The following is a 13050-nucleotide window of genomic DNA, read 5'->3' as shown; positions in this document are numbered from 1 at the left end:
CCTATATAACTCACTCAACACCATGTTAAAAATTCTTGATATTATGTCTAGAGGATTATTTTGTAAAAGAATATCATTTTATAAAATAACATTAAATTAAATTGGAGTGTGAGGACTGAAAATCAACCTAAAATCTACATTACTATATTTATACGTAACTTTGGGGTAGACGGGTCCTTTTAATTAATTTTTAACAAAATTTATATATTGGTCATTGGTCAATAGTCAAGTTTGACTCACACATGTAATAACATGCAAAATAAAACAAAACGCCCATATTAACATTTAACAAGTGTAACATACAAAATAAAATAAATTTTCTCAAAATTTTTATTTAAATTATTTCTAACTAAGTTTATTTTTTTGTTTGACCAATCATTACATTATGGTATTTTTATTTCCTTATTATTTAATTTCTCAGCCGTTACGCAATGGCTAAAATCTAAAACTGACAAAGTTGGGATTTGGGAAAGAAAACAGAAAGGCTATAAGTAAAAAAGAGGGTACTATTGGTAATTAAAACAACTTTTGTAGGGGTAATATTGTCATTAGGGGCAAAATAGTAAAACGACAGTAAAAAAAAGCACCAAAAAAAAATACACATAAGATAACCCAATCTCCATTTTCCATTCATTTGCATTTGCAGAGTACAAAACCATAACGTTCAAACTTTGGAATCTCTCTTTCTCACTCGCTCTGTTCAATTTCTTCTTCTCTGAAATCATGTTCTGAAGAAAAAGCTTCTTTCGTTTCTGTAACAGTAGCAGAGTAGCAGAGTAGCAGAGAGCTTAGACCCATCTCTCTCTCTCTCTCTCTCTTGAGGTCATTCTCATTCGATATGTTGCCGAGGTCGAACGGTGCCGTTTGGATAGATGGGGACGAAGAAGACGCGGCTTCTTGGACCAAAAACAACGAAGGAGTAGAGCCGAACAAGGAAGAAGAAATGGGTATGGGTGGTTCTTTCTCTTCTTTCAAAACCATGCTCGAAAGTGACTGGTACATGAACAATGCTCTAAACCCACCTGCTCAAGACCACCATAACTTCCATGGTCTCCCTCCTCCTAACCACCATGATATCAGAGACATTAGCTTCTGTAACAACCCAGCTACTGATCATAACCTTCTCTTACAGCCAATAGACTCCTCTGCTTCTTGCTCTCCTTCTCACGCGTTTGCTCTCGACCCAGCTCACTCTCACCACTTCTTACCCCCTAAATCCTGCTTCTCTTCTCTTCTTAACGTTGTTAACACCAACCCTTTTGACAATGGGTTTGATTTGAGCTGCGAAGGTGGGTTTCTCAACTCCTTTCAGCCAAACCAAGCGTCGAATTCCCCTGTTTTAATGGGTTTCAGCGGACTTAATTCGCAGCAGCCTCAGATGGGTACTCCCGAATTGAGTTCTAGCTCTGAGTTTCCGGGGACTCGGTTGCTGCCCTTGTCGGACGACGCCACCGCGCTCGGAGGGGGATTTAGCCCCACGGGGTTTGAGGGTTTCGATGGCTCGGGGGGTGCTCTGTTTCTGAACAACAGAGCTAAGGTTTTGAGACCCCTTGAGGTTTTTCCTCCGGTGGGTGCTCAGCCAACTCTGTTCCAGAAGCGAGCGGCGCTCAGGCAAAATTCCGGCGGAGCTGATAAGCTGGGGAATTTGGACATTTCAACTTCGAGATTCGGAAAAAGTTTGGAGAGTTTAGACAAAAAGAGGAAGAAGAGTGATGATGGTGAAATTGAAGAAAGTATTGACGTTTCTGGTCTTAATTATGATTCTGATGATGCGAATGAGTATAGTAAGCTGGAGGAGAATACTAAGAATGGTGGAAGCAATTCTAATGCGAATAGTACTGTTACCGGAGGAGATCAAAAGGGGAAGAAAAAAGGGTTGCCGGCGAAGAATTTGATGGCGGAGAGGCGGCGGAGGAAGAAGCTCAATGATAGGCTCTACATGCTTAGGTCTGTTGTGCCCAAAATAAGTAAGGTAAGAATTTATGTTCTTCTTCCATTTCAAGAAATTCCTTTTGATTCTTAGAACATTAGAACAATTATTTTATCACTTGACTCACGTGTTCCTGGTTTTCAATTTTGTCTCGTAACTATTAATGGAACATTTGGAGCTAGTCCAGTCTATTTATTTTTTATTTGCTTTTGAAATGGATGTCATGAACATATGAAGCTATTATTTTGTGAAGCTGGTGAGCTATCTTGAAGTTGAACAATATGTTATTGAAATTTGGGTTGATATAATTCTACGGGGGAAGTCTAGTTTTTGGAATATAAGCTAAAAATTTAGACTTGATAAGGAGTTGAGCTATGTTGATCCAACAATATATTTTACTTGGATTTGCTTTCAAAATTGATGTCACGAACATATGAAACTATTATTATGTGAAGCTGGTGAGCTATCTTGAAGTTGAACAATATGCTATTGAAATTTGAGTTGATATAATTCTATGGGGCAAGTCTAGATTTTGGAATATAAGCTAAAAATTTAGACTTGATAAGGAGTTGAACTATGTTGATCCAACAATATATTTTACTTTGATTTGCTTTCAAAATTGATGTCATGAACATATGAAACTAATATTATGTGAAGCTAGTGAGCTATCTTGAAGTTAAACAATATGTTATTGAAATTTGAGTTGATATAATTCTATGGGGCAAGTCTAGTTTTCGGATGATAAGCTAAAAGTTTAGACTTTGATAAGGATTTGAACTATGTTGATCCAACAATATATTGAAGTTCTTTGTAGGGTCCATTTTTTAAATGCTTCAATACTCTTCATGTCTTCGCTTCTTGGTTTATCACAGATGGATAGGGCTTCGATACTTGGCGATGCCATTGACTACTTGAAGGAGCTACTTCAGAGGATTAATGATCTTCATAATGAGCTGGAGTCAACCCCTCCTGGTTCTTTGTTGCCACCTTCTTCAAGCTTTCACCCTTTGACACCCACACCACCCACCCTTCCGTGCCGTGTCAAGGAAGAACTGTTCCCAGGCTCCTTGCCGAGCCCTAAAAACCAACCTGCAAGGGTATATTTCATATACCTTGATTCTCCTTAACATTCAGTTTCTTTATAACAATTGGAAGTATGTTGCTGTTGGTTTTCTCTATTTGTTTTGCTCTGTGAGACTGAGAACTTAACAGGAACATTGATTAATATTCATATTGACAACCTGGTGATGGCTTAGTCAATGAGATAAAATGTATGCACCGAGATAATCAATTATATACACGATAACCTTAGGAATGATTTCTCGGTCTTGTAGGTAGAGGTTCGGCTCAGGGAAGGAAGGGCTGTTAACATTCACATGTTCTGCGCTCGGAGACCAGGTCTCTTGCTCTCCACTATGAGGGCTTTGGACAACCTTGGGTTGGACATCCAGCAGGCTGTAATCAGCTGCTTCAACGGGTTTGCTTTAGATGTGTTTCGAGCTGAGGTATGCTTCTCCTCCAGCAACCATTCCAAGCTCTCTTCTTTAGTTACTGTTTCCACCAATTAAAATGATCAGTTATAGTTCTTACTTGATTTTTGGTTAATGTACTACCCCCTAACATGGATTCTAATAGGAATTCTTTCGTCTTAACATTTATGTTGTTCATCAGCAATGTAGAGAAGGGCAGGAGGTGCTACCCGAGCAAATCAAGGCGGTGCTTTTGGATTCAGCTGGCTTCCATGGCACAATCTGACTGTAAGTTTTTATGAGAAAAAAAGCTCCCTTACAAATGGACATGGAGACACCAAATATTCCTGAGATAGTAGCTAGCTCCAAAGCCTCAAGTGGAGTTCTGTAAATGCAATTGTTTTTCATTCCCATTTAGTAATGGTGCATCCACAACAAAAATCCAAGCAAGCAAGGAAGGAATGTAGATCAAAATCAGTCAAAGCCCACCAAAGTCTGTGTAGGTTAATTAAACCTAATATCTCTGTCTTTACTAATATTTCATTTCATGTTGAATCTTTGCAAAAACTTCCCTTGTTGTCTCAGCAACTTCTGTTGTTAGCTTTTAGAATAAAACAATGCTCTCTTATTTGTTTTTGAATTGTTCTCTAGTATTCTCCCATCTTTTCCATTTTTCTTTCATATCATTATATCATAGCTTTATTGATTTTTTCCTGACCAACAAAAACAAGAAGAAAAACAAAATAAGCATTCTGAGCTCTCGCAGTTCCTTGGGTTGTTTCTAGGTAGTTACCTTTTATGGTCCCAGTAAGAATAATATAATAAATTCTATAATGAAACAAAAATGAAAAAGGAACTAGTTGGGCCCACATGGGCCCATAGTATTATATCGTTTGGATTTTTAATCACACAACAGGGAGTGTTTTAATGAGGCCCGGCCCAATAATGTGTTGATTGAATTCGTGTGAATGGATGTGGACTATTATAATAGTTTAATAATGCATGGCTGGTTTTGGACTTGGGATTATTATAATTGGAATATTGTCTATTTTTATTGACTTAAGTGTCATATTCTATTTGCTAACTTAAAATTGTAAGATGAAACGCTGGTCAAATTAAAAGAAAGAAAGGAAGAAATAAAAAATGGAGATATTAATTTTTGAAGACTTTCCTAGTCCATTTCTGATTCTCTTTCTCCTATTATTCATAACAAAAAAAAAATATTTTCTTGATTCACTTTCTTTCCACCCCCTCCTATATTTCTTTACCAAATAGAGATTTAGGATTTTAATTATTTAATAATAATAACAAAAAAAGAAAAAAGAAAAGGTCACCATTGCCCACTAATGAATTTTGGAAGTCTAGTAATAACAAAATTTAGTAATGTAAATCCACATTGCCCACAAATGTCTCTACCTGGCCCTGCCTAGTCTAGTCCATTTGAAGTGTCTATTATTATTATTTTTTGAGTAAGTCCATTTTGAAGATTGGCATGTTCCCCAAAAAAAATCTCTTGTAATAATTAACTTTTTTTAAGAAAAAAAAATAGGCCAAAACCAAATAAAAAAAAAGCTTAAGAGATAAAAGAGTATCAAAGAAATATCATTAATGAGGGTTATCGATCCTAATAATAGAATCAATTTATAACACGTATATACGAATAGATATATAAATTTTGCAATTTCTATGGACTCCTACTTCGGGAGTTTAATCAAGGAGTGTAAGGGTTTGTGGAATGATGATAAGAATATTAGAATTTTTTTTTGTTAAGCGGTCTGCGAACAGTATTGCTCATGCTCTTGCTAGAGCTTCCTGTCATGTTGCTGATTGTACTATCAGGGGAGGGGATTTCTCTCCTGCTATTCTTGATGTAATTTTGAAGGATAGTTATTAATAAAATTCCTTCTTTATTTCAAAAAAAAAAAAAAAAATGGAAAACAAATTCTTACCATGAATACCTCACACACACAAAAAATCATGCAAGAAGATATTTTCACAAGTAGTGGCTATGAGCTCTTTCTTGTTTGACAAAGTAAATAAAAACCATCTTAATGTGTTTTTGAGATATTGTCCTCACATGAGTTTGTTGAGGTGTCTACATAGGAATACAAACCTCTTGCATAGTGTGTGGAGAGTCCCTCTTTAAAAGATTCACCATCTTATATTATTCTTATTAGATATATAAATCTTACATATATTATTTTGCTTATACTAAATCAAAGAAATTAAATAAATAGTTATTGTCTCATTAAATCTGTCATTTTTTTTTATTTATTGTTAATAAATAGTTATGTGGTGTTTCTTACCACATAACTATTATCATAGGACCTTAATTATCATCAATGAAAAGGATTACATAATTCAATTGTCTTTTTGTGTCAAATCAATTATTGAATATAAAACCAGCATTATTGTTGGGATGAATATACAAATTACTATACATAACAAAGCATTAAGCAAATAACATGCCATTGCCATTATAATAGTTGATAAAAACAATCACAAATCACAAATCACAATGAAAGCAATATTTTGATTGACAACAACTGACAATCTTAATGGATAATCCAGTTGAATCGAGTCGAGGCCACAAGTTTTTAAGTGGTGATGGGTCCACCTGATTACTACTCTTCTTAACTAACAACGAACACAAACTTGAAATGAAAAAAAAAATAAAAAAACCAAAAACAAAATGCGTATCTATGGCTGTGCCACCTCTTCAGACAAAAAGTCCACGTCAGATTCAACCTTCCCCAATAAAATAAAAAATAATAATAGAGCTAAGAAAAGTTAGAGTGACAGGGTCAAAGTTCCCAAGTTTGCTCACAGCACTGGTTGAGTAAACACCACCGTTGATTTACGTTTAGGTCCTTTAATACGCGCTTTCATTAGAAAGTTTGACCAAATAGACCTGCCCTTTGACCGAATGATTGAATATCAGCCGTTGATCTGGCTCAAATATCGGGAGGGCTTTTTTGAAAAATATATATTATAAAATGCACGTTGTTTTTATTTGTTTATTTATTTATTGAAAACTACATATAAAGAGAGTTACAAAGAGAGAAAGAAACGAAGGGAGGCGGCGACTGGTTTTGCTGAACCATTTTCGTCTTTTGAGTTTGAGAGTTTTGGAGCTCGCGGTCTGAGCTAGACGGCGGCGCAGCTCGCTCTCTCTCTCTCAAGAAACCCTATAAACCTTTATATAGAGATTCATTACGATTCTTACCTAAGAGCTCTCTGCATTCATTTTCAAAGGTACACCTCCAATCTCTCTCTCTTTTTGGAATTTTTATTCGTGTTGATGTAAACTTTGCAGTGAATGAGGGATTGCATTTCGAATCATGAATTCATGCTTTTTTTAGCTCTTAAATGGGGGAATGCGTGTTGTTTTATGTGGTGTGTGATTTTTTTTCTTCAATTTTTTGATATTAAATGGTAAATGCAAGTGTTTTTGGTTGAGAAATGATTCCATTTTAGAGTTGCTGAAGTTTGAGTTTTTTTTGTTTTGTTAATCTGACTTTGGGATCTTTGATTTTTTTAGCAGAGAAAATTGCTCTTTGATTCAATTTGTCGAAATAACTAGCTTTGAGATACTAGATCCATTGAGATTATTCTGACAATGGAGATAGCATTGCAATATTGTGGAGCTAAAACTCCCTGCTCATTATCTTCGAGGAGGCTTTTCCAAAACCAGTCTTCCTTGTCTCAGCGGCTTCGTTTTGCATCTTCCGTGTCTTCCAGCTCTGAGGGGTTGTATTCAAGTGTGAAGGTGAAACAATTGTCTTGTGGAAGTAAAATTTTGAGCGTCAGTTGTGAAAGAAGTGTAGTTGATGTGCTCGAAAAAACTCAATTAGAGAATCTGAGTCTTGGCGAAAATGACAAACAATTGTCTTGTGTCATGAAGTTTGGAGGCTCATCTGTTGCCTCTGCTGAGAGAATGAGAGAGGTTGCTGATCTTATTCTCAGTTTCCCGGAGGAGAGACCTGTGATCGTTCTCTCTGCAATGGGGAAGACTACTAACAAACTTTTACTGGTATGGTATCTCTCTGTAGTTCTATAATTGAGATTCCATTTATTTTCTTTCTTCATTGTTTATATAATGATTTTTAACTTAATACGGTTTTTTCATTTATCAGGCTGGAGAAACAGCTGTCAGTTGTGGTGTTGCTAACGTTTCCAGTATTGAAGAGTTGAGTTTCATTCAAGAATTGCATCACAGGCAAGACAAGGATTTTTTGCTTTGTAATTGTTTAGGTCTTTCTTGTAAATACATTGAGAACCAAAATCGTATTTTAGATTTTTCTCTCATTGTAAATTAGTTTGGTCTACACAGGACTGTGGATGAGCTTGGTATAGATAGGTCTGTCATAGCAAGTGAGTGTTTTTCCCACTTCATATTCTTCTGTCTGTAATTGTCCTGTCTATTATAGCTTTGTTTCTTATTGTGAAACAATGATTTTCAGGTTACCTGGAAGAATTGGAACAACTTCTGAAGGGGATTGCTATGATGAAGGAGTTAACGCTGCGAACAAAAGATTATTTGGTCTCATTTGGGGAGTGCATGTCAACAAGGATTTTTGCAGCTTACTTAAATAAAATTGGTGTTAAGGCCCGCCAAGTAAGTTGTTTCCCAGTTGCTTGAAAAAGTCATCATGTTATTGTGGCTAATGAGATGCCGCGACTAATCTATGAGATCTTTAATGTAACTGATTAGAATCATGATGCCTATTTTTTTCATAAGATGCCTTTATACGAACTCGAAACAACCACTCACCTACCCAACCACTTGAGCTAGTTTTAAAGTTGCACGACATGTTTTAGTTCTCAAATTTTTTCTCGAGAGGTTTTTTGGGTTGGTCTGTTCTGGGTTGTGACATATTTTAACAATTTCTCTGTTTTGCAGTATGATGCTTTTGAAATTGGTTTTATAACCACAGATGACTTCACAAATGCGGATATTATGGAGGCCACGTATCCAGCCCTTAAGAAAAGGTTACATAGTGATTGGATAAGTGATCCTGCAATCCCAATTGTTACTGGCTTCCTTGGGAAGGTGTTCTTACTGGCTAGCTACTTCATATGGTCTTTACATCAATGTAAATCATTGAAAATGCTAAGAGCTCCTTTTCTTGGTGTTGTAGGGATGGAGGTCTTGTGCAGTGACTACATTGGGTAGAGGTGGTAGTGATTTGACAGCAACAACCATTGGTAAAGCATTAGGGTTGCGAGAAATTCAGGTGAATATTAAACTTCTGATTTTTTATGATGATTCTGTTACCCACAGGCCATGTTTCTACGAACAAAACCTATTTTAATCTCTTTGATTTACTGGCATGTAAATACTAGTTTTGATTCAAACTTAATTTGTTTTTTTGTTTTTTTTTGGGTGGGGTCAGGATTCTAATTTGTTTATTTGCTCTGTTCAAATATGTGATCTTTGAGAAACTTATTTTTTTTCCATAATCTATTGCAGGTGTGGAAGGATGTTGATGGTGTTTTAACCTGTGACCCTAACATATACCCGCATGCAGAACCTGTCCCCTATTTGACATTTGATGAGGCTGCTGAACTTGCATATTTTGGTGCTCAGGTATCATCATATTTTGCTGGTGGTACTCTGGTTCTATGTTTATACTTATCTAGGGATGCATTGCAAACTAGCCTTTAGCAATTTTTTTTAAGCATAGGCCTAATGTTGTGGCCAACTATATTCAATTATTGGTTTTAAGAATACATTGCTTTATCAGTCAAATTTTTGGTGTTTTCAACTGGCACAAAAATATTGGGCAAGATGATTAATTTTCTTTTTGTTACAAGCTACTTATTTTATGATGCATCATATTCCGCCACTTGATCTCATGAGTTTTCAACGTTTGGTAGTTGGAATTAACTAGTCATATTATGTTTTTATTCATGCTTATTAGATGCAACTACATGGTGTCAATCTTGAACCCTAAACAAGATATATTTAAGACGTCTTGGATATATATCATAAGAATTATATGGAGGAAATAAAGTTGAAGTTTGTTCCTTTTGCAGGTCTTGCATCCACAGTCCATGAGACCAGCTAGAGAGGGCGATGTTCCTGTTAGAGTTAAAAATTCTTATAACCCTAAAGCTCCAGGCACTCTCATCACCCGGAATAGAGATATGACTAAGGTACTGTCAGAAGAATTGAATGCTAGAACTCTATAGAGACTGATATCAGTATTTCACCATATATCTATATATTGATTCGTTTATCCTTCTCAATTGCAGGCTGTACTTACTAGCATTGTCTTGAAGCGGAATGTTACCATGTTAGATATTGCCAGCACTCGCATGCTTGGTCAATATGGTTTCCTTGCTAAAGTGAGTATATATTTCCCAATTTTTCTGTTTTGACTCAATCATCTTGTTATCTAGTGTCAACTCTTTCTTCCATGCAGGTGTTTTCAATTTTTGAAGATTTGGGCATATCCGTAGATGTTGTAGCTACTAGTGAAGTCAGTATATCTTTAACATTGGATCCTTCTAAGCTTTGGAGCAGAGAGCTAATTCAACAGGCAAGCGTACGATATATCATCCTGAATATGTGATTCTGTTATCAAACACTGCCATATGCTGAAAACTGGAATTCTTTTGTTCTGTTTACAACTCATCTAATCTCATCTTTGGCAGGAACTTGACCACGTTGTGGAAGAGCTTGAGAAGATTGCTGTCGTCAAACTTCTTCAGCACAGATCGATCATTTCTCTAATTGGAAATGTTCAGAGGTCATCCTTAATACTAGAAAAGGTACCGGATTGGATTATGGTAGCTACAGCTAGGCCACTTATTGCAATAATGAATTATCCAATCACTTTTTTGTTAATAAATCACGAGTATTTTACTCTTTTACTTTGTGACAGGCATTTCGTGTTCTTCGAACTAACGGGGTCAATGTTCAGATGATCTCGCAGGGTGCATCTAAGGTTTGGTCTCGACAACTATATTTCCGTTTCATTTTCACTTGGCATGCACAATTAGTTGTAACTCATGAGTCATGAATGCATAGGCAGAACATAGTTTTGGCTCTTTCGGCTGCGCAACTCACTAGTTTTCGGTTTTGTATTGGCATAGGTTAATATCTCGTTGATCGTAAATGACGATGAAGCAGAGCAGTGTGTTAGAGCTCTCCACCAGGCTTTCTTTGAGAGCAATATCTCTGAAATGTCTAATAAATCATAAAAATTGTGACAAGGGCATTTCATAAACAATATATGTTGTCTTGAAACTAAATAGCTTGAAGATGATCAATTGTTGTTGTTCATTAGCTTTGTGTCAGTGCTCCTTTCCCATATTAGGGGTTTAGGATATAAGAGGTGTTGTTGCCAATGTTAGAACTTAACTTAGAATCTTGTATTGGATTATTAGACATTTGTTTGTCATCTATTATATGTTAAACAACCTAATTTTTAATAGGTTCCTATGTTTTCTTTTTATTTGATTAGATTTTTTTGGTCTACTTTGGTTACATAAGTCACAATCCGTTTGGAAAGATGAATATTTTGCCATTTTGAAGTGGTTATCAACAAAAGGTTAATAAATTTATAGTAATGCCATAATATACCATTTAGTCACAAATTTATTGGATTTATAGGCATATTGTCGACTTCTTTATTTATTGAGTTATCATATAATATTTTTAGAATAAATAGCATTTTTGCCCCTTGAACTATGACATCTGTATGAAAGTGCCCTCTGAATGATTCGCGATGTTTTAAATTCCCCCGAATTTTTAACGTTAGTAATTTATGGGCATTCCGTTCAGTTATGCCGTTTACTCGGTGATGTGGCATAATACGTGTATAGTGGTTGGAAAATTGAAAGTAAAATTAATGCACCTAAGCCTACCATTATTTTCTTTCATTTCCCCTTTTCTTCACGATTTTCTTCTCTTCAAACCCTAGGTTTAATTATTCCTTCTGCACTTGTGTTCATCAAGCATCATAAATGGCATATTCTAGGGGAAAAAGGTATGGAGAAGTTCAAGGGAGTCCCCCTCTTTGTCGTTGTGGATGTGAGGCCATATTAGGCATAACGTGGACTGTATATAATTCCGGGAGAAGATTCTATGGCTGCCCAAGATACAAGGTTTGTTGTTTCAATTATTTTTCTTGATTATGATTGGCTTAAATTCCTCTAACTCTGTATTTTATTTACAGAGAAATTAGAGAGATGGTTGTGGCTTTATTCATTGGATAGACCCTCCTAGTGGTGAAAGACATAATTGTGATAATAGGTTGTTTAAAAGAGTAGAGGAGATCGAAGGCAATCTCTTGGAAAAACAATTTTTTGTTGAGAAAAGAGATGAGCAAGTTGGAAAAATTTTGATGTTGATGGAGGATGTCAAAACTGGTCTCTGTATTGTTTTTGTACTTTTATCTTTTGTTTTGTACTTGGCATTATGGTGAAATGTAATTGTTGTGTTGTTGCTTTAACTGAAAAAAAATGTAACTGTGTTGAAGAAATGAAAAAAAACATCATTTATGGTATATGTATTTTATTGGATCTTATATATTTGATAGCATATATATTTGTGATGTATTTTTATTGATTTTGAGATATCTAGTAGCATATATAGTTGCTTAATTGTAATGAAATTTGATTGAAGAAAGGTTTCCAATAGCATAATACAACCAAAATTATAATATAAAAAGTGAGGCAACATTTTCATTCAGTAAACTAGTATCTGGTGTACAAAACGTGATCCTAAATCAGATATACAACCTTGCTCAAGTACATTGGTGATTTACAACCTTGCTCAAGTACATTAGTGATCCTAAAACAAATTTACAACCTTGCTTAAATACATTGAAATGGTATTCACTGAGCATGGGACTAATAAAAAAACAGAGACAAAAGCAGACATAGCAATTGACTTTCAGCTCCAAACTTATCCAACACACTGCTTGTCAATCAAAAAATCAGATACCGCCTTGACTAAATATGTTTGGTCCTTGTTGTAACTGTGGTGCTACCTTGCCGGGGTGGGTTGAATGGAACTTGCTACAAAGTAAGATAGACAAATCAGGTAGCTTAAATAATAAAAACCAGATAACAAAAATCAGTGAGCATTATTTGAAGTTGTTAGGAGATACCTGAGGTGGTGGCATTATTCCTTGTAAAGCACTTAGATTTGTTGCTGAACTCACTGAAGCATTTTCTGGCTGACTGCTATTTCTAGCATAAGTACCAGGATCAGCTGGGGGGTTGTCTTTTCCCTACCAAAACAAATCTTTTTTATCAATCAAAAAGCAAGCAAACATTATCCTTCAAACCAGATGCAAATAATACAATAGTAACTTACTGAATTGAGGTTGTTTCTAGTACAAGTTCTGAAGTTGTGGCCCATTGCACCACAGCCAAAACATCTCATTCTCACATATCTTCATTTCAATTTCTTGGCTGTTGATGGAGCCAACTCATCAAGTTCAACTCTTCTACTTTTCTTAGGCCTACCAGGTTGAGTCTTCCCAATTGGCTTAATCATTCCAACCTTGTCACTTCTAGGCCACTCATCTTGATTCCTAATTGGAAAAATTTGCTGAGAGTATGCCTTCATGTAGTATTCCTTGGTATACCATTTGGAGACATATGTCACTGGATCCTTTCTTTTATGCCAAATAG

General features: G+C 35.7%; 2 protein-coding genes across 4 annotated transcripts; both read left to right on the top strand.

The window, feature by feature from the left end:
* Positions 1-623: 623 nt before the first annotated feature.
* On the top strand, positions 624-4039 carry LOC133816987 (transcription factor ICE1-like). The gene is made up of 4 exons (XM_062249360.1): positions 624-1972; positions 2803-3027; positions 3265-3435; positions 3602-4039. The coding sequence occupies exons 1-4, from the start codon at positions 839-841 to the stop codon at positions 3683-3685; spliced, it is 1614 nt and encodes a 537-aa protein (XP_062105344.1). The 5' UTR covers positions 624-838; the 3' UTR covers positions 3686-4039.
* A 2406-nt stretch (positions 4040-6445) lies between these two features.
* On the top strand, positions 6446-10841 carry LOC133816986 (aspartokinase 2, chloroplastic-like). Of its 3 annotated transcripts, none has more exons than XM_062249358.1 (14): positions 6446-6654; positions 6944-7432; positions 7536-7618; positions 7733-7773; positions 7863-8017; positions 8303-8452; positions 8541-8636; positions 8873-8989; positions 9439-9558; positions 9658-9750; positions 9828-9950; positions 10060-10176; positions 10290-10352; positions 10501-10841. In XM_062249358.1, the coding sequence occupies exons 2-14, from the start codon at positions 7019-7021 to the stop codon at positions 10606-10608; spliced, it is 1680 nt and encodes a 559-aa protein (XP_062105342.1). In that variant the 5' UTR covers positions 6446-6654; positions 6944-7018; the 3' UTR covers positions 10609-10841. The 3 variants fall into 3 exon arrangements, with proteins under 3 accessions (XP_062105342.1, XP_062105343.1, XP_062105341.1); XM_062249359.1 differs by having other exon boundaries at positions 6941-7432; positions 9828-9944; XM_062249357.1 differs by having other exon boundaries at positions 6447-6654; positions 6941-7432.
* Positions 10842-13050: the final 2209 nt, after the last annotated feature.

Source organism: Humulus lupulus, chromosome 2 (assembly GCF_963169125.1).
Source record: "Humulus lupulus chromosome 2, drHumLupu1.1, whole genome shotgun sequence".
NCBI lineage: Eukaryota > Viridiplantae > Streptophyta > Magnoliopsida > Rosales > Cannabaceae > Humulus > Humulus lupulus.
The sequence above is the reverse complement of the archived record's forward strand: the minus strand, read 5'-3'. Positions and strand labels throughout refer to the sequence as shown.

Coding starts and splice junctions, on each gene's coding strand:
- LOC133816987 (XM_062249360.1), top strand. CDS start 839: ATGTTGCCGAGGTCGAACGGTGCCGTTTGGATAGATGGGGACGAAGAA. Junction 3,028..3,264: donor CTAAAAACCAACCTGCAAGG/GTATATTTCATA, acceptor TCGGTCTTGTAG/GTAGAGGTTCGGCTCAGGGA. Junction 3,436..3,601: donor TAGATGTGTTTCGAGCTGAG/GTATGCTTCTCC, acceptor GTTGTTCATCAG/CAATGTAGAGAAGGGCAGGA.
- LOC133816986 (XM_062249358.1), top strand. CDS start 7,019: ATGGAGATAGCATTGCAATATTGTGGAGCTAAAACTCCCTGCTCATTA. Junction 7,433..7,535: donor CTACTAACAAACTTTTACTG/GTATGGTATCTC, acceptor TTCATTTATCAG/GCTGGAGAAACAGCTGTCAG. Junction 9,751..9,827: donor AATATGGTTTCCTTGCTAAA/GTGAGTATATAT, acceptor TCTTCCATGCAG/GTGTTTTCAATTTTTGAAGA.